Source organism: Xenopus tropicalis, chromosome 8, assembly GCF_000004195.4.
Source record: "Xenopus tropicalis strain Nigerian chromosome 8, UCB_Xtro_10.0, whole genome shotgun sequence".
NCBI lineage: Eukaryota > Metazoa > Chordata > Amphibia > Anura > Pipidae > Xenopus > Xenopus tropicalis.
The window spans coordinates 121,944,536-121,965,457 of NC_030684.2; the positions used below are offsets into that span (position 1 = coordinate 121,944,536).

General features: G+C 39.3%; 2 protein-coding genes across 2 annotated transcripts; both read left to right on the plus strand.

Annotated features, from left to right (window-relative positions):
* The first annotated feature begins 1,959 nt into the window (after positions 1-1,959).
* or12d3 (olfactory receptor family 12 subfamily D member 3) lies at positions 1,960-7,636 on the plus strand. Its single transcript, XM_002942733.1, has 2 exons — positions 1,960-2,140; positions 6,690-7,636. Exons 1-2 carry the CDS (start codon positions 1,960-1,962, stop codon positions 7,634-7,636), a joined length of 1,128 nt encoding a protein of 375 aa, XP_002942779.1.
* A 9,785-nt stretch (positions 7,637-17,421) lies between these two features.
* LOC100497081 (olfactory receptor 12D2) lies at positions 17,422-18,381 on the plus strand. Its single transcript, XM_002942734.3, has one exon. It carries the CDS (start codon positions 17,422-17,424, stop codon positions 18,379-18,381), a length of 960 nt encoding a protein of 319 aa, XP_002942780.3.
* Positions 18,382-20,922: the final 2,541 nt, after the last annotated feature.

Here is a 20,922-nt window from a genome sequence, read left to right on the forward strand (position 1 = left end):
ATAGGCAATTATCATTGAGTGTACCTGTTAAAGAGTTTAGGAATATTATGTATTAACCATATATCTATATATAAAATGGATTCTAAGATTTGTATTGTAACTGTAATGTTAAACATCAATAGTCAATTCTAACAATAACATCTATGCTTAATTAATTCTGTTGGGATGTTGGTTAAACAAAGCCATAATGATTAAACAGTATTTAAACAGTTATAATGAGCAGGGATCCTAAAGACCAAAGCAGTAATCTACCGAGACACGACTGACTACACTAATTAGTGTGACTTGTTTATTAATCCCGCTGGAAAAGGCTTTGTCTAACAGTGCCACTGAGGTTTATTCAGAAGCATTAGATTGGCAGAAAAGTATCTTTTTATTTCTAGAGAGATTAAAATAATTAGGAAAGTTGTCTCTAACTGGTTTGCTGCCAGTGAATGCAATGAGTGTCAATGTATTTCCATCTATGTCATCAACACTGTCCTGCATTAGCATTACTGATTGAATTGGGCTTTCCAATACATTGATTTATTGGCATAGTTTTACTGTAAATGCCTTTGATATTTAGTAAATATAATAAAGTAAAACATAAACATTGTAACACCATGAGCTCCACTTTTCTGGAATTGGTTTCAGTCTTTCACCAGATAGTTCCCAGCCTTTCACCAGCCTTTCAAAACTTTATGATAGCCATTAACCCACTGCCCAGTGATTTTGAATACACAGCCTTGCTTACCTCATATTCCTGGCTACTTACTTTTTGCAAACCCACAATGTGAATGTCCAGTTTTTTCAGAGGTGTAAAAAGGAGCCAATTTTACATTTTCCATGCCTTGTGGATATAACAAGCACTGCCAACACTGCCTCTCCTCTATGTAGTCTATAGATTATGTTAAGTCTGCAGAAAAATATCGGCCATTTTGTTAATTATTTTGATTTCTTTGCACAGTGCAAGAATATACTATGTAAAGTAGTAGTACTGTATATATTGTTGTTTGTAATTAGACAGTTGACAAAGAAAAATTAACCTCCTTTTGATTTAGAATACAATTCTTTTGTATTTTTTGGGCTATGACGGGCAATAGGCGATTGCCCGATCACCACGTCAATGTTACTGAGTCCTGCCCGGTTTTCGTAATTTGGGAAGGTTGTGACTGGAGGTTGTGACCCGGGCAGCCTTTCTGAAAACCGGGCTGTCCGGGTCAAAACCGGACAGGTGGCAACCCTAGGTTAGACTGAAGGAGAAACCATCTGAAGGTTCAGGAATGTGTTTTTGCAGTGAGGGATATGAAGATGTGGAATTCTCTTCCTGAATTAGTTATACTGACAGATTCATTAGATAGGGGCCCATTTACTAAACAAGTTTAAGATAATTTCGTATTTTTCTAACATGCTTGGTAGCCTTTTACAAAATACAACTTTAGTAAATGTAACTATTAAAACCAGGAAAATGTTCGAAACCCGTTTGTCACGTGAATTTTTTGTCGCGCGACTGCGCCCATTTTGACGTGACCTTGCCCTTTTTTTACGCGACTGCAACTTTTTTTGAAGCACAACAACATTTTTCGTGGAGGATTTTCGTTGACATTTTGCAAAACAATTCGCCAATGGCGAAATGCAGAAATTCACTGCGAATCCATGCCTGGTGAAAACATTCACTCATCACTAATTCTGGCTTGTTTTATTGGTTCTATATCAATCTTTGGGATAATAAACTCTAACAATCATTATGGTTTAACTTTATTATCTCAAATATTGATTCAGCAGATTCTGTTAATGCCTATAAGAGGGGCCTGGATGAGTTCTTGTACAAGCATAGTATCCAAGGCTATTGTGATACTAATATCTACAGTTAGTATTAGTGGTTGTATATATAGTTTATGTTTGTGTTGGTATAGATTGGTAAGTATAGGTTGTGTGTACTGGGTCCACCCCTTTTAAAAGGGCAAGCAGGGGACCAAAATGCAGGGGACTAGTCCACCGGTTGTCCAAAATAACCAATTTGCCATTTTGGGTGACGATGCCGGGGACAGCTCTGAACTAGAATGTTTGATGCAGGCTGACCCTCAGAGCACCCTGGGGGCAGCGTCTCTAATACAGGTGAGGGGAGAAGTGCTAGGAAATTACTATGAAGGTGGACAGGGTAGTCTGTAGCAAGGATTCTGCAGACCGAATTGTCTGTCACTTGCTTGGTGCTAGGGTTTGGCGTGTGGTGGAGCGAGTAGGCAGATTATTGGGAGGGGCTAGAGAAGACCCACTGATCTTGGTACTAATGACAAAGTTAGAGATGGTGGGGGGACGTCCTCAAGAATGATTTTAAAAATGAGACTAGAAAAGCTGAAAGTGAAGACCAAGGTAATCATCTCCAGGCTATAACCTGTGCCATGTGCAACATTAAGAAGGTGACAGGAACTGTGGTGACAGGCAGATTAATGTGTAGCTGAGAGATTGGTTTAGGGAGGAGGGCTTTGGGTTTTGGAGAACTGGGCCAATGTTTTGGCTACAGGCTCTTTGCCAGGGATGGGCTGTACCTCAATGATGAGAGAGAATGGCTACAGGATTGTAGAGTTTAAACTAGGCACGGAGGGAGGGTGCAGTGAATAATTCTGTGCCAGATAGGTTACATGAGGTAGCGGGAATAATAGGAGAAAACTGCGGTGGAGATTTGGTTGGGGGATTAATAATGGCAGGGAGAGCCACGGGTTGTATGTACACTATTTACAAGTACCAGTATTGCAAGGAGTCTGACTATTAAATGAGAGAGCTGGAGCTGGTGCTGGAAAAAATTATGCTTTTCTTGGCGTTGCTAAATCATGGTTGAATGAGTCACATGACTGGGCAGGAAATATAGGAGGCTATACTTTGTTTCGCAGGGACAGGGGCAATAGAAAAGGAGATGGGTGTGTCTGTTTGTTAAGCAGGACATAAAAGTAAGAACTGATGGTGGAAAATGAGTGAGCTGAAGCTTTATGAGTGGAACTTTTTACAGATTGTAAAGAGTTCAGTAAAGTAATTGTAGGGGTATGCTATAGACCCCCTCAAGTTAGTGAAGAGGAAGAAGCTCAGCTCCTGTTGCAAATAGAAAAGACTGCTAGTTTGGGGCAAGTGATAATAATCGGGGATTTTTATTACCCAGATATTGCCTGAAGCAACTGTACTGCCAGGACAATTAATGGAAAGAATGCATAAGAATTTTATTTTACAGGTTGTTGAGGTGCCATCCAGATCATGCTACACTGAATCTAGTTATCTCTAAGGACCCACAATGTATAGCAAATGTCTAACAACCCAAAATATATAGCAAATGTGCAAGCAGTTGAACCCTTGGGTAATAGTGGCCATAATGTTATCCTATTTAATGATTGGTGATTGGTGCCCTTAGTTCCTTAAGGGCAATACAAAGAGTGATAGCTGGATGCAATAGAGATTGTAGAAGTAGTGGATAACTCATTCAGATTATATTCAAAGCCAAGCCTACAGAGCCTTATGGAAAGAAAATGCAATTGTTATTTAAGGTCCATTGTTTTAATCCGGGTAAGGCCTTACACAAACTTTATAATATGGATCATAATGATATGATCATAAGAGGCCTTGATATGATCAGTACCCCAAATATTCTCTTTTTTGTTTCCTAATTATAAGCTATAGTACATTGTTTTGCTTAGATTGTAAGCTCTACAGGGTAGGGACATGCTACCTACTGTGTTTCTTACCACAAGGTACTTAATCTTGTTATGTATACTTTATATATTTATTTATCATAATGCTTGTCCTCACTGTGTGTACTTTTGTACATTGTAATATTGCACAGTGCTGTGAATCCTAGTAGCGGTATATAAATAAAGGTACACATACATACATTAAGGAACACTATTACAACAAGGCTCATTAATGTTAAGCTTGAATTTTAGGTGGCCATTTACTGACCGTCAGATTTTTTTTTTTATGTGGATTTTAATTTTTAAAAGGTGCTGAAAATAAAAGACTTTTCCAAGATTTATATGTGTCCAAAGGGCTAAAAATCTGAATCTGACAATTCGCCGGCTTAAACTTGCCGAGATCATGTAGAAGCCAATGGCAGATATTCCTTCCCTTTCATGAAAGATCCTTCTTTTTCCTTGAAACTTCAAAGGTTTCGGATTTTTGATGAGTTTTTCTGCGACTATTTCTCACCCAGACTTCTTCGGTTCAGACTTTTTCGTAAGACATTTGTGCAAGTGAGTTTATTTGAATTTTTCTCAAAAAATGAGAAATGTTAGAGTTTTAGTAAATCTGCCCCCTACTGTTATTAGTGATAATTGTTACTTTTCCTTCTTTCAGCCATTTTCCATCTTCCAAACTGCTGCTGAACAGCTGTGGGATTTATTTCCTATGATTCTAGCAAGTGCATTATAACTGTTCTTAATTAAATTAAAAACAAGATGATAGAAGAGCACTTATCTAAGTAACGTGCGGGGGAAGCCTACACACTCCCCCTGCCTGCTACTTTTGGATCCTGCCAACCTCTCATGCATCCCGATCTAACTAACACAGTCTACTCTGGAACCAAGGTCCAAAATGGAGTGCAGTTTTAGTGGGAATTAGTATGCAACATAGCAATTTACATGCCAAAGTGGATTGTTTTCATATATTTTACTAGTGATAAACCCTATTCTAATTTATTTTATAGTGAGTTGCTTTCAGTAGGTCTCAGCTATCTTTATTAGTGTAGGTAATTAAAAAGAATGACACCCTTGGTTTTTATAGCCCTTAGGGAAATTATGGCCTAGCTCAGAACATTATATATAGCTGAACCTTTGTGCCACTGTTTAGTTCCAGAGTCAGAGCACTGCTAGCCTAATCCAACCATGTCTGCTTTCTGTATATTAGACAATATATATCAGACAGCTGTAAACTAGATTTAAAGAATCAGCTGAAAAAAGGTAACCCAACTCTGGGCACCATTCCCATTGTAATTATTATTATGAATATTGTATAAGGTTTTTTTTATTCCTTACGTTTGCCATGCTTACATATTTACCCCGAGGAGGCACTTTATTGAGCTCCTCCTACAAATCTATTGTGTGACCAATAGAGTTATAACTTGCAGCTAGTTCCTGCCGGAATCCCATCCTTCCCGTAAGCAGGCACTTGGATACGCTTACACACTCAGATGGAATTGTGTATATAAGGATGTGGGTTATACTTTTGCAATGATACCTAGGGTTCCAGTCAACATATCAGTATGGTCTTATTGTTTCCAGGAAAAGCAAACAGGGGACAGGATGCCTGTACAAGACACAGCTATTTCTTTCTTCATTCACCTGATCCTATATGTCCCTATTTGATGTTGTTTTCAAAGTCATCATATATATTTTGATTTCTGCCCTTGTGTGACTGTGTAGGACACAAACAAAATGTGTAACAAGTTACCTGATCTCTCCACAATGACAGGTCAGTGCAAAAGATGGATATTTAATAATATATGTACCAATCAATTTCTTTTAAATGTGTCTTTATCCAAAATGAGTTCTGTAGAAACTCAGCAACTGGTCCATATCCAGTATAGGGTTGCCCCCTTTTTCCCCTCCCTAAAGGGGGCAGGTGAAATCACAGGGGTGGGACTATGGCATGTTGATCAGCGATTGGCAAATCACTGCATCAGTCTAGGAGGGTCCTGTCTGGTTTTTCTAATTTGAAAACCCAAGCAGTTTTGACCTGGACGGCCCTCCCATAACCGGTCTGTCTGGATCAAAATAAGACGGGTGGTAAGACTAATCAAGTATACTGAAATTTTTTGAGTTTGACCCTTTGTTCATTTCTTTTGCACCACTTGTAGCGTCATTGATATTGCATTTTTTGTTTGATTAATTGTTAAAGGAAATGTGGGTAATTGGTGTATAATGGACACTGTAAATAGGCACATAGTTTTAAAATAATGTACAACCTCTCAAAAAAAAAAAATAAGACTAAACATTTTATGGGTCATGAAACGAATCTGCCCCATTTTGCTTCTATGAGAAATGGCAAAAATCTGTAAAATGTTTTCAATGGGGATTTTTTCATGGCAACTTTTTCCATTTTACTGTGACTTTGTTGTGCCCACTGGAGTCTAAGCTATGGCACCCACCACTGGTTTTAACTGTTTTTATTTCCCATGATCTCCTCTTCAGACAAAATTTTGGTAGACTTTTGCACAGAATTATAAATATGGGCTATATTATTAAAGTGCCATGGTACACATGCCTTAATATTGCTGAGCTTTAATGAGCACTATCATCAAAATGAATGCACATAGCTCTTATAATATATCATCTAGCACATATAGGGGGACAATAAAGGTGAAGACACACGGAGCTACTAGTAGCAGATACTTGTCACAGCTACTAAAATAGACAATGCTGAACGTTTACTGATAATTGTCTCTACGTGTGTTTTAGCAGAGGCAATTTTCATTATTGTTTATGGCAGGGTATTTTATGGAAATTAGTAGCCGTGAAAAAGTAGCTGCTACTAAGTAGCTCCATGTGTCTTCACCCTAAAAGTCCCTTGGAGGAAAACATTCAGCCTAAGTTCCTCCAGTTGGTTTGCCCTGCTTGGAAAGATATCAGAGATGACATAACTGGAGACACTTGGTGGGAGACTACTTGTGAGCAGCTAAACACAGTGCTATGTGTGAGCTCTGAGTAATAATACTGCATTTGCTCCCACAGATTCCAAGAATTCATGCCACACAGACAACCAAACATCAGTAACAGAATTTATCTTGCTGAGTTTGACTGATATACTTGAATTTCGCATAACTCTTTTTGGTGTGTTTTTGGCCTTTTTTCTACTAAATCTTACCGGGAACATCTCCATTCTGGTGATAACTATTTTAGAAAAAGCTCTACATACTCCCATGTATTATTTTTTGGGAAACATAGCCTTCTTCGACATATTCGTTTCTTATGTGACTGTCCCCAAGATGCTTACAGACTTTTTTTTCTTGCAGAAGACTATCTCTTTTAACAGCTGCATTTCACAGTTGCATTTCTTTCATTTTTTGGCGGGTTCCGAGGTTGTTCTCCTCACTGTAATGTCTTATGATCGTTTAATAGCAATAGGAAATCCTCTACGTTATTCCAGCATCATAAGCCCTACATTTTGTGTCATTCTTATATTTGGGTCTTGGGTGTTTGGATTTTTGCATTCTCTCTTGCACACAGTTCTTACGGCAATGCTTCCATATTGTGGACCAAATCTGGTGGAGCACTTTTTCTGTGACATTAAACCTTTATTGAAGTTGGCTTGTGCAGACACAACTCTCAACCAGAAAATTCTCAATATACTTACTGGCTATCTGACGTGTATGGCATTTCTGTTAACTGTTATTTCCTATGTTCTAATAGGCAGAATTATTCTTAAAATGAAAACAGTAGAAGGAAGAAAGCGTGCCATCTCAACATGTAGTGGACACCTTACCGTTGTGATTCTCCTCTATGGCACTGCTCTTTTTACCTATATAAGACCTGCAACACAAGACATCTTAGATCAGGACCGGGGCGCTGCAGTTTTGTTTACAGTTGTAACTCCAGCTCTAAACCCAATTATATATACCCTGCGTAACAAGGAAATGAAGAAAGCTATAAGGAGGGTTATTAAGAAACTGACATTATAAAGAATTAGATAACTTAAAAAGATGAAGCTGCTTCCTCTTTAATCACTTATCATTCAGTCTTGGATACATCAGTCAGTGGAGTCACTTCCTTGGGTTAAGTCACAATTTGGAGGTATAATTAGTCCGAAAAATATAGAGATATATAACAGAGTTATCTAGATCTTCCTGTTGTACTGAAATGGCCACAGAGTTGCTTACTGTTAACATTTATGCCTCAGCTATTTATTTCAATGAATGCCCTATGCATTGCTAAAGAACATGGTTTTGCCATAGGGTAGTATAGAACTAATGTAAAGTACACACTGTTTACACACTGGTACTTATTTATGAGAACTGCCGATTCAATGATTGTTATAACTTACCTGATACCTTGGGCCAGTGCCCTTGTTAGCAGAACACTACACTGGCCCGGGGTATTTCTGAAATAGTTCTTCAGCCCAAAAAACTAATAGGCCTGTCTTCTTCGCCAATTTTTGGTCTTATTTTGTAGTAGCCTCTGGAATATAATTTAATGGTCTTTGATCGTCAAACAGCTCCAAGGTTGAACAGTTTCTTATGAATTGTAAGGTATATTATTAGGGTGTATGGGAAGGAAGGCAAATATTTGCCTGTAGAAAGTTGTTACCCAATCCTAGTTTGTGGAACATATTGTAATGGAGACACTAAGACATGTATAGTAATGTCTCTTAGTTTAAGTAAATGTCCATTATAGCTTTTATGCAGGATTTTTTTTTTTGGACAACTAAGGGCTGAAGACACATATCCACCTAATCTGACAAGCCTTCATTCAGCAAACCTATACTAGATTTTGTATGGCCTTTTTAGGAGGTGGTGGCATTTCCCTAATAAGGAAGTCTCTATTTGAAGGGACAAGTGTATCTAAAAACCAGACAGTTTGCTGTCTTCCTGGTGCCAGGGTTCGGCATGTGGTTGATCGGGTCGACACATTATTGGGAGGGGCTGGGCATGACCCGGCTGTCTTGGTACATATCGGTACTAACGACAAAATGAACGGTAGGTGGGGGACCTTAAAGAGTGAGTTCAGGGATCTAGGCTCTAAAATTAAGCAAAGGTCCTCCAATGTCATTTTTTCGGAAATTTTGCCAGTGCCGCGTGCTAGTTTAGGGAGACAGCGGGAGCTTAGGGAGCTAAATGCGTGGCTAAAGTCTTGGTGTAGGAAGGAAGGGTTTGGGTTCCTAGAGCACTGGGCTGACTTTTCTTTGGGGTACAATCTATACAGCCCTGACGGATTGCACCTCAATGGAAGGGGGTCTACTGTGCTAGGGGAGAGAATGGTTAAGAGGCTGGAGGAGTGTTTAAACTAGACAAGGGGGGGTTGGTAAGCTAGATTCTTATGGGAAAGCTAGTGTAGATGGGGCAGTGGGACCAGTAAAGGGTTGTGGGGGAGGAGTGAGGGGGGCATATAGTTTATCAGATAAGGAGCTTCCATTGTTACAAGGGAAACAGACTAATTTTCACCTTAGCTCTAACTGTCCTTTAGCTAATGTAAGCATCAGAGGAAGAAGTAGTAATCTCCGCTGCATGCTGGCTAATGCGCGTAGCTTGTCGGGTAAATTAGGGGAGATGCAGGCTATTGCATGTATTGAAAATTATGATTTAATAGGTATCACTGAGACCTGGTGGGATGAAATGGGTATACGCTTTTTAGGAGGGGTGGAGGGGTTTGTCTTTATGTAAAGTCAGATTTAAAGCCATGTAATAAAGACATTACCAATGAAAACGTTGAATCTCTTTGGGTAGAAATTTCAGTAAGGCTGAAGGTCACAAAGAAAATGATCATTGGTGTATGCTATAAACCACCCCGTATAGATGAGGGGGATGAGTCCCAGCTACTTTTGCAAATGGAGGAGGCTTCAAAATTGGGTCAAGTTGTTATTATGGGGGACTTTAATTATCCGGACATTGACTGGAGTAATGGGGTGGCTAAGTCAGAAAAAGCTAGTAGGTTTGTAAATATGCTAAATGACAACTTTTTATTTCAGGTGGTTCAAGAACCTACTAGGAATGATTCTATTTTGGACCTGGTAATATCTAATAATACTGAACTCATCTCTAACATTTGTGTGGGTGAGCATTTGGGGAACAGTGATCACAACATGGTCTCCTTTGAGATAATGCTACAGAGACAGCTCTATAAGGGAGTAACTAAAACGCTCAATTTTAGACGTGCAGACTTTGCCAGTATAAGGGCATCTCTGCAATGTGTCAACTGGGAAAGGCTTTTCATGGGGTTAGACACAGAAGGAAAATGGAACATCTTTAAAACATTGCTTTGCAGGTATACACAACAGTATATCCCCCTTGTAAGCAAGGAGAGGCATCGCAAAGCAAAACCTTTATGGCTGAATAAAAGTGTTAGGGTCGAGGTTGGTAAAAAAAAAAACGTGCTTTTAAAGCATTCAAGTTAGCTGGGACAGCAGGGACTTTCATCAGGTACAAGGAAGCAAATAAAGCAGCAAAAAAGCTATCAGGCAAGCTAAAATAGAGATGGAAAGGGATATTGCAGCTAGGAGTAAAAAGAATCCAAAATTATTTTTTAATTATGTGAATAGTAAAAAAATGAAGCAAGAAGGGGTGGGAACCTTATTATCACGGGGGGGTACGTTGGTTGATGAGAACGGGGAAAAAGCAGAAATTTTGAACTCTTATTTTTCATCTGTCTATACATCTGAGGAGCCAGATAATGAAGGCTTCCCTTTTAATATGCCCAGTTCTAGTAATTTAGCTACTGGCGCATGGGTCACTCGGGAGGAAATTCAAAAGAGACTTGAACATGTAAAGGTAAACAAAGGTCCAGGGCCGGTTTGGGATTCATCCCAGGGTGTTAAATGAGCTGAGCGCTGTGATCGTCAAGCCTCTTCACATAATTTTTCAGGATTCGTTGAGGTTTGGCATGGTGCCGAGAGACTGGTGAATTGCTAATGTGGTGCCGTTATTTAAAAAGGGATCTCGTTCTCAGCCTGAAAACTATAGGCCTGTTAGTCTGACATCAGTAGTAGGAAAGCTTCTGGAAGGGGTAATAAGGGATAGGGTACTTGAATACATTGCAGTTCACAATACTATAAGTTTGTGCCAGCATGGTTTTATGCGTAACAGATCTTGCCAGACTAATTTAGTCGCCTTTTATGAGGAGGTGAGTAGGAACCTTGATGCTGGAATGGCAGTTGATGTCATCTACTTAGATTTTGCTAAAGCGTTTGATACAGTACCTCACAGAAGGTTAATGATCAAATTGAGGAATATTGGCCTAGAAAATAATATTTGTAATTGGATAGAGAACTGGCTGAAGGATAGAGTACAAAGAGTGGGGGTAAATGGAACATTTTCTAATTGGGCCAGTGTGGTTAGTGGAGTACCGCAGGGGTCAGTCCTTGGTCCTTTGCTTTTTAACTTGTTTATTAATGACCTGGAGGTGGGCATAGACAGTACTGTTTCTATTTTTACTGATGACACTAAATTGTGCAAAACTATAAGTTCCATGCAGGATGCTGCCGCTTTGCAGAGCGATTTGACAAAATTGGAAAACTGGGCAGCAAACTGGAAAATGAGGTTCAATGTTGATAAGTGCAAAGTTATGCATTTTGGTAGAAATAATATAAACGCGAACTATCTACTGAATGGTAGTGTGTTGGGGGGATCCTTAATGGAGAAGGATCTAGGGGTTTTTGTAGATCACAAGTTGTCTAATTCCAGGCAGTGTCATTCTGTGGCTACTAAAGCAAATAAAGTGCTGTCTTGTATAAAAAAGGGCATTGACTCAAGGGATGAAAACATAATTTTGCCCCTTTATAGGTCCCTGGTAAGGCCTCACCTTGAGTATGCAGTGCAGTTTTGGGCTCCAGTCCTTAAGAAGGATATTAATGAGCTGGAGAGAGTGCAGAGACTGCAACTAAACTGGTAAAGGGGATGGAAGGGTTAAACTACGAGGTTAGACTGTCGAGGTTGGGGTTGTTTTCTCTGGGAAAGAGGCGCTTGCGAGGGGACATGATTACTCTGTACAAGTACATTAGAGGGGATTATAGGCAGATGGGGGATGTTCTTTTTTCCCATAAAAACAATCAGTGCACCAGAGGTCACCCCTTTAGATTAGAGGAACGGAGCTTCCATTTGAAGCAGCGTAGGGGGTTTTTCACGGTGAGGGCAGTGAGGTTATGGAATGCCCTTCCTAGTGATGCTGTAATGGCAGACTCTGTTAATGCCTTTAAGAGGGGCCTGGATGAGTTTTTGAACAAGCAGAATATCCAAGGCTATTGTGATACTAATATCTACAGTTAGTATTAGTGGTTGTATATATAGTTTATGTATGTGAGTGTATAGATTGGTAAGTATAGGTTGTGTGCTGGGTTTACTTGGATGGGTTGAACTTGATGGACAATGGTCTTTTTTCAACCCTATGTAACTATGTAACTATTTAAATTTTTTTTAGTCACATGTAATACACTTTGCTGCTAGAGGTTACCATGCAAAATGTGTAGGACTATTGAGACTAATTGATCCTTATATGCACTGTGTCAAATGGATTTTTGTGAGTAGCCTGAATGCTATATGTCATACTTTTATAATAAATTTATTACACCATGGGGCAGATTTATCAAAACACCAGTTTGAATCCCGAATGGGAAAAATTCGGATTGGAAACGAAAATTTCTGGAGATCGCAAATATCACGAAAATACTTATGAAAAAATCGTATTAGTCACGATAATATCGTATTGGCTATCCGAAAGTCACTAAATTTTCGTACCGAACGATTGTAAACAGAGGCAAAACCGATCTGATTTTGTACGCGCTAAAAATACGAAAACGTCGTACAAGCGCCGAGAAAGTTGCAAAAGTGCCAAAAAAGTTGCGCAAGCAGCGAAAAAGTTACGCGAGGTATGAAAAAGTTGCGGAAAATACGATTGGGCCAATTGAACGAACGCTCGCAGCGTTCATGGATAAGTGAATGTGCCCCCATATGTGTCATCTACCGTAGTTCCAGGGTGAGATGATGACAGGCAGGGAAAGTGCAGTTCATAATGAACGCAATCTCACATACTGACCTTATACTCACACAATGGTGGTTCACACGCGGAGCAACTCACTGAACCCCTTTACGCCTTACAAATAGTGATGATTGAATCTGTCCAGTTTTGCTTTTCTGTAAAATTCACAAAACGACAAGAAAAATTCACGAAATGCGTTTGCCACGCATCTTTTTTGTTGCTCGCGTGTTTTTTGTCACCCGTGTCTTTTTTTGTGACCTATGCCCAATTTGATGCAACCGCAACTTTTTTTGATGCACAACTAATTTTTCCGCTGCAAATGTTTCTGGAAATTTAGAAATGCAGAGATTCGCTACCTGGCAAAAAAAATGCTCAACACTCCCCGGGGGGGAGGCGGCTGCTGTGAATTGTGGATGTGTGGGTGGTGCGGAAATGCTGGGGAAAGGCGGGGGCTCCTAGGTTGATAAGCAGGGAAAGTATTTAGAATTCTTAGACTACTTTTACTTACAAATATTGAACCATATAGTTTAATATAGTACCCACACACATCATAACACACCGTAAGAAACCACAGTGTCCTAATTCCAGAATGAATCCATGAAGTTTTGGCCAGTGTCATTTTTTTTTGCTAAAGGGCAATTGTGTATTTAGGAAAATGGGGTCAGACTCTCATATACATTGTTTTGTGTGGATATTATAATCTCTGCACTTACAACGGATTGATGTGAATGATAGTTTACAGAGTTCTTTTTGTTGCATACGCTCCGCATAGCTACGTTTTAAGTGTTTTTAATAAAAGTGGCTATGTGCACAAATGAGTTTAACTCTCTTTTCTTCTTTCTGTTTTTAAGTTTGTAAATAAAAGTTACGTTTTGGCTAGAATGAGAGACACCCTTCTCCAGTACCAATATATTTGTTAACCTAACTGATATAGGGGATACTGAATATGCGGTCTTTTCCTCCACTTTTTCCTCCCTTTAGGATATTTTTGTATAGGAGTAGGTTGGCTCACCATGTGGTGGGTAAAGACGAATTGCCCTAGTCATTTTTCAAGGATTGTCACTTTAAGGGCTCTGGCAAACGGGGAGATTAGTCGCCCGTGGCAAAACTCCCTGTTCACGGGCGACTAATCTCCCCGAGTTGCCTTCCCCTGCCATCCCACCGGCGAACATGTAGGTCGCCGGTGGGATGGCAGACGCAGCGGCGCGATAATCTCCCCGTGTGCCAGAGCCCTAAGGGGCCCATTTACTAAGGTTGTCTGACAAAAGAGAACACAATTATTCTCTAGGACAAGACTCAGTTCCTTTATCAGTCGCACTCCACACATATAATATCACTCTTTCACTTGCTGCCACTACCAAAGAAATAAAAAAAGACAGCATAAGGGGTTAACAAGCACAATGTACAGTACTAGTATATTTTATGCTATATCTATGGCTATAAATACCTTACTTTAGCTATCTGGTGTTTCCAGTTAGTGATGGGCGAAAATGTTTCACCAGGCATGGATTCGCGGCGAATTTCCGTGTTTTGCCATTGGTGGATTGTTTCACAAAATGGATGAAAAAATTTGCCGTGGAAAAATTTGCCATGCATTCAAAAATTGTCGCAAGAATAGTCCCAAGAATAGTCGCAGGCGTCAAAAGAATAGTCACATGGCCAAAATTTTCGAAAGAATAGTCTCAGGCGTCAAAAGAATAGTCGCACGTCCAAAATTGTCTCAAAAATAGTTGCAAGAATAGTCACAGGCGTCAAAAGAATAGTCGCGGACGACAATTTTTTTCCAAACGACATTTTTGCCGTTTCGCGAATCTTTTGAAAGATTTGTGAATTTATTGGCAAAGCGAAACGGGACAGATGACACCATCCCCACAACCACTAACTTTAATATGAGTTTGCCATTGAATTACTTTCAAGGTTAAATGCCAAATGAAATTATCCAATGTAGAAACAATTTTTTCCTTTTCTAATGTGACACTGATGCCCTACTGGGAAATAAAACCAGTATATAAGCAACACGATGGAACCTGCAATGCTCTGGTAACTGAGTTTTAGTGGCCGTCGATTAACATAGAGAGAAAAATAAATGTAATACATGTTGCTGGATATTTGTAATTTGTTTTTGAAACTGTAAAATTCCATTAAGGTATGGTGTGATTACAAATCATTTCTGCTAATATATTGGTAATATTGTTGGGTATTCTTCTTATCATGATCAAGGTGTTCTTCATAGAATTTATTCAAAGAGAAAGAAATATTTATTGGAAGAATTTATTTTGTACAAACTAGACTGCTATCTGAAACATATACACATTTTCGGTTCTATGCAATTACCTACATGTAGAAGAAGACAATATAGCAGTGGTGTCCAAAATGTTGATTGTGTGCTACCAGTAGATCTTCAGCTGGTGACCAGTAGATGACAACAAATGACCACTGTCTACAAAAAACATCTTTATATAATTCTTCTGGAAGCTTCTCATTACTTGGATTTTACTACAATGACTGAAGAAGCAGCTCTGTCTGTGCTGTTATTTAACAAAGTTACATTTTCCTTGGAAGTAGACCCTGACCTTAGTGAAAGTAGAACCCACAGAGCTATAGTATCTCACAGTACAAAAAAAGTCGCTCTTTTGTTTGTGCTTTTTCAATTCAGATCTTCTGATAAATGATTGCCATTTATGAAAATTAGTTTTTTTTCATGGTTTCAAACCAATATAAACCCCCAAAAAATCGAGTTTTAGTAATTCCCCCATAAATGTTTAATGAATAAGGCTTGTGTCCTTTTTGCCTATTGTTTTAATCATGAAAAATATATGTTTTTTTGCTATCTTTCAGGGCAAACGGAAGCTAAAGCTTCTCCTTGCTGGTTCTTGCTAGGCAGATAATTGGTTTGTCGCTAGAGCAGGAGTAGTAGAGCAGGAATCCGTTATGCAGAGGCATTATCTGTACACTGGTAATCTAATCATCTACCTCAGAAGGATCCATGCCTTACTACTTCTTATTAAAGGTGCTAGTGAGGAAAACCAGTAGCACTTGTACTCCAAAGGCATAATTGAGGGTATCCTAGATAATCCATTGCTAGGAGGAGTAATGACCTAGTGATGAGCAAAATTTTCAACCAGGTATGAATCTGCAGCGAACTTCCACATTTCACCATTGGCTAATCTGCCACAAAAATTTGCTGCACAAAAATTCGCCCAGTGAGGAAAAAGTCAAAAAAGTGGAGGTAGCTTAAAAAAAAGTCAAGGGCGGCAATTTGCACGGTAGCCACATTTCGTGTAATTTTCACCATTTTGCAAAATTTTCAGGATTTTCACCAAAGCAAAACAGGACAGATTCGCTCATCACTAGTCACAACCTTTTCCCACTGGAGGAGAGAGCGGCTTTGGGGTTACTTTTGCATTTGGTCCCCATACAATCAGAATTCCTTTTTAAAAAACTATTTCTGAATCTAAAATTGGCAGTGAGGTTGAAACACCAATTTTTCATACTGAAGAGTAAAGGCAAGGGCTCTCGGCCCTGCACATTTTTGCCTGGCTAAGAGAAGTGGATCCGCTTCCGTACGCCGCTCAGTGTGTGCACTAAAACCTATGGCACACAGAGCGGAGGTCGGCCTAGAAAACGTGAAAGCGAACCTTTTGAAGACCGACTGCCGATCCGCACCGCTCTGTGTGTGCACACTCTGGCTGTTGCGGATATACGCTTCGTCTGCTCTAAAGGAGTTAAGAATGTATTTATGTTTAACTCCCTAAAGGAGTTAAGAATGTATTTATAACGCAGCTGATTTGCAACGAGTGCAACACAGAGTTGTGCGCACTATCACTTGGTTGTTACAATGGTGCATTACACTAATAAAGCCCATTTTACTGTATTTGAGATCTGGGGAGCCCAAACTCTGTTCCTCTGAGCAGGCCAATGACTTCTACCATTGACTAAAATCCATGTACCTTTAAAGTTCACAGCTATATATCACCTTACCTAAGGAATATAGCTTAAGGAAGATGTAAAAGCTAAACAGCATTTCTTTAGTTGTGCCAGGGTCCCATCATTTACTTATAGCAAATATCTGAAGTGATATATAGTAGTACAGGTATAGGACCCATTATCCAGAATGCTCAGGACCAAGGGTATTCCGGATAAGGGGTCTTTCGGTAATTTGGATCTCAATACCTTAAGTCTACTAAAAAATCAATAAAACATTAATTGAACCCAATAGGATTGTTTTGCATCCAATTAGGATTAATTATATCTTAGTTGGAATCAATTACAAGGTTCTGTTTTATTTCTACATAGAAAAAGGAAATCAGTTTTAAAATTCTGAATTATTTGATTAAAATGGAGTCTATGGGAGACGGGCATTCCGTTCGGAGCTTTCTGGATAACAGGTTTCCGGATAAGGGGTCCGATACCTGTACTGTATATATATCAGTGATTCTATACAGTAAATGAGTTTCATTTTAGGTTTTGCTTGTGTACTCTCTACACCAATTTACTTGGAGCTGGTTTACTAGGTGGTAAATTTTTTAAAAATAAATAAAATCATTTTTTAAAAATACTATTTATTTTTACTTTTAATATTTTAGATACTGGAGGTCTGACAGGGAACGTGTCATGTGGTTCCAATAGACTATTACATAAAATACAAATGTTTTACAGTAGACAAGGTGGATGAAATGTAGTAATGAATCTGATCAGTGTTTCTGCATTGCCATATCTGCCATATTCTTATTGCTTATTGATAAAGCTTATTGTGTATCTAATTATAAGTTTTACCTAAATGTACATGGATCGCAGTGATTACATGGACTCCAAAAACCAAACATCAATAGGTGATTTTACCCTGATTGGTCTCACAGACTTGGTGGAAATTCAATGTATTGTCTATGGGATATTCCTATTATTTTATTGTTTAACACTTTTGGGAAACATTTCCATTATGATAACAACTATAAGGGACTCAAATCTTCACACTCCGATGTATTTCTTTTTGTGGAATTTGTCTTTTATTGACATTGGTTTTTCTTCTGTTTCTGTTCCAAAAATGCTCACGGATTTCTTTGCAACGAGGAAGCTCATATCTTTTGGGGGCTGCATGTCACAGATATGTTTCTTCCATTTCTTTGGAACGGCTGAAGTCTTGCTCCTTGCTGTTATGTCTTATGACCGATTTGTGGCCATTGGTAATCCGTTGCGGTATATCCTCATCATGAATAGCAAAGTCTGCCTCTCCTTGGCACTAAGTTGTTGGATATCTGGATTTTTCCATTCTCTTCTGCACACTGTGATGACTGCAAAGCTTCCATATTGCCAGGCAAACCTGGTCAACCACTTCTTCTGTGACGTGAAGCCAGTGTTGAAGCTTGCCTGCACTGATACCTCATTCATTCTTCAGCTTCTTACTAGAGTTGCTGGGTCTGTGTCAACGATAACATTTGCTTTTACATTTCTCTCCTACTTTTTCATTATTAAATTTGTCATACAAATTCGGACAAAAAAGGGAAGGCGAAATGCCTTTTCTACCTGTAGCGCTCACCTTACAGTTGTATTTATGCTTTATGGCACTGCAATTTTTACATATATGAGACCTTTGACTCAACAGTCTTTAGACCACGATAGAGTAGTGGCAGTTCTATTTACTGTAGTAACGCCAGCATTGAATCCTCTTATTTATACACTACGAAACAAAGAAATGAGAGTGGCACTTAAAAGAATATACAAGAATGTTTTTTATTTGTAGAGAATGGAACTTTAAATATTTACAAAAAACAATTCATTATATGACAAGTACTGTAACCCATGTTTGTATCTTATTTATGAGTAGTAATTAGTGAATTTTTTTTGGAAGGAAAGGATTCGCAGCGAATTTCAGCATTTGGCCATTGGCCGTGAAAATTCGCCGCTGAAAAATTTGTTGCACGTCAAAAAATTTCGGCACACAAATTGGGCATCGTCGCGTTAAAAAAGGGCGCAAGTAACATAAATAAAAGATGCGGGTGACCAAAAAAGATGTGGCCGACAAAAAAAAAATTGGGTGACAAATGTGTTTCACTAATTTTTTGCTGTTCCGCACATTTTTGTGCCGTTTTGCGGATTTTATGGCGAAGTGAAATGGGACAGATTCGCTCATCACTAGTGGTGAGCAAAATTTTTCTCCAGGTTTTGTGGTGAATTTAAGCATTTCGCCATTGGCGGATTTCTTTTGCGAAACGACCACAAAAATTTGCCGCATAAAAATTTGCAGAGTGAGGAAAAAGTCACGGTGATGTCAAAAAAGTTGCGCACTTCAAAAAAGTTGCATGCTAGCCACATTACACTAATTTTTTGACGAAGCAAAATTGGACAGATATTTATGAGCACAGTGCATAGTGCAAATACAGTAAACCGTGTATTTTGCCACAATGCAGCATTTTGTCCTAGAAATTCAGTGTAAGTTTCATCTACTGCTGTTGTGCACAACTGACCTGCACTAATTAGCACTAATTAGAGTGTTTGTTTTTGTAAATCATGTGCAAGTTCAGAATAACATTTTTAGGGTGAGTATGGTGTTTTATACCAGAAGGTCACTGTACCATTATATGCAGGGGATCACTGTGCCGTTTTATGTTTAGAAGTTATTGTACAATTATTGGATAAGATTTAACTGTACCATCATATGGTGAAAACAGCCACAGACTTTACTCCTCCCCTTTACTTCCCCTTCCTCTATGCACAATCTTTCTCATTACCCCACCCAGTGCTAAGCTGCTAATGCATATTAAAATGAATATTTAACATTCCTGCAGGAATGGATAGAGCAACAGTCACCTAACCATTTCAATTTCATCACCAGGGTTCATTGTACTATTTTATACTTGTTGGGACCCCAACGAATTGGGCCCCTTCAGAATGAGTTCCCCTTTAGACAGGCACCATAAGGGTGGCCTTATGAGATTTGGACACCTAAAGGTGGTCCTAGCTGTTTATGTGTGAAAAGGGAGTTTCCCTGTTGTTCAGCAGCAACCACTAGGTGGCAGTGTGCTGCAATATAAAAAGGGATGACACCCATTTTGTGAAGGTCTTTGTCCTGGGACTGCCTCTTGTAAAGAGGTGAACAACAGGCTTGTGTTCTAGTACAGGAGGTACTGTAATAGGTCACTCTAGGAGTGACAAGCAGAATGGGCAGCGATAGCCCCAACAGGAGAGAGAGGGGTTAAGACCCCCCCAGCACTCATGGCTGGTGTTCAGGACCTGTAGTGTGTAGTAAGAGGAGCCAAGTCAGCACTTGGGAGTGTTCCCAGTGAAGGGGCCCTACGCGTGGACTGGGGTGAGTTCCTAGGTGGGATCGCCTGGCTGCAGTACCGGGGGTAGCCCAAAGAGAGAGTGTGACTTGAGCCATCTGTGTGACATCTTCTGAATGTTCTGCCTGCATCATCTGGTTCACCATTTTAATCGGTGTCTTGGCTGTTCATATAAAGAGGATCCTCAACTGCCTGGTAAGCAGCTACCCCAAGGGAGGGGCAAGGTACCGGGAGTTGCAGGGAGTCCAGGTCCAAGGAGGAGTTTTCCCAGGGAGGAGACATATAGTTCTACCTATAACTACCCTGGGTGGAGGCACACCATTTATTTATATCATACCTGTCCCCCATAAATAAGCGGGGGCTCAGGGCTCCTGTAGTGCCACACGCAGCCGATTGCGTGTTAAAAGTACAACAGTAGCCAAAATAGGGTTACATACTCAAGGTCACAATACCATTTTTTGAACAAACAATATGTTTTTGGGAGGGCACACCACATGTACAGCACAAACCCAAAGCAATATCTTAAAAAAGAAATGGGTGCAAGTGAGAGTATGTTTCCCAAGCCAACATAGGGGCAAACAGAATATAGATACAAATAATTAGTGACTCAGTGCTCACCATGATTTTTGTACAAACATATTGTTTGCACTGTACTGATTTGGGCCAGGGGCAGAGAGTACTATTTTAAGCAGGGGTCACTGTATAATTTCACTGTTATGTTATGCAAGATACCAACCTGTGTAACCACTATTTACACCCCAGTTTTTAAAAATGTATTAATTAATTATTAACTTTATCACATTTCGCTATGATTAATGTCAATTCTGATTTTTTTAAAAAGAAAAAAACATTTTGGTATTGGCAGGTTTTTGGTGGCAAGATTCTATGAAAATTTGTGATTGCAAAAAAGAAAAAATGTAAAAGATGTGGTCGCTTATTTTTTGCTGTGATTGACAAAAATTGTGGAAAATACACATTGGTAAGCAAAATAATATATCTGC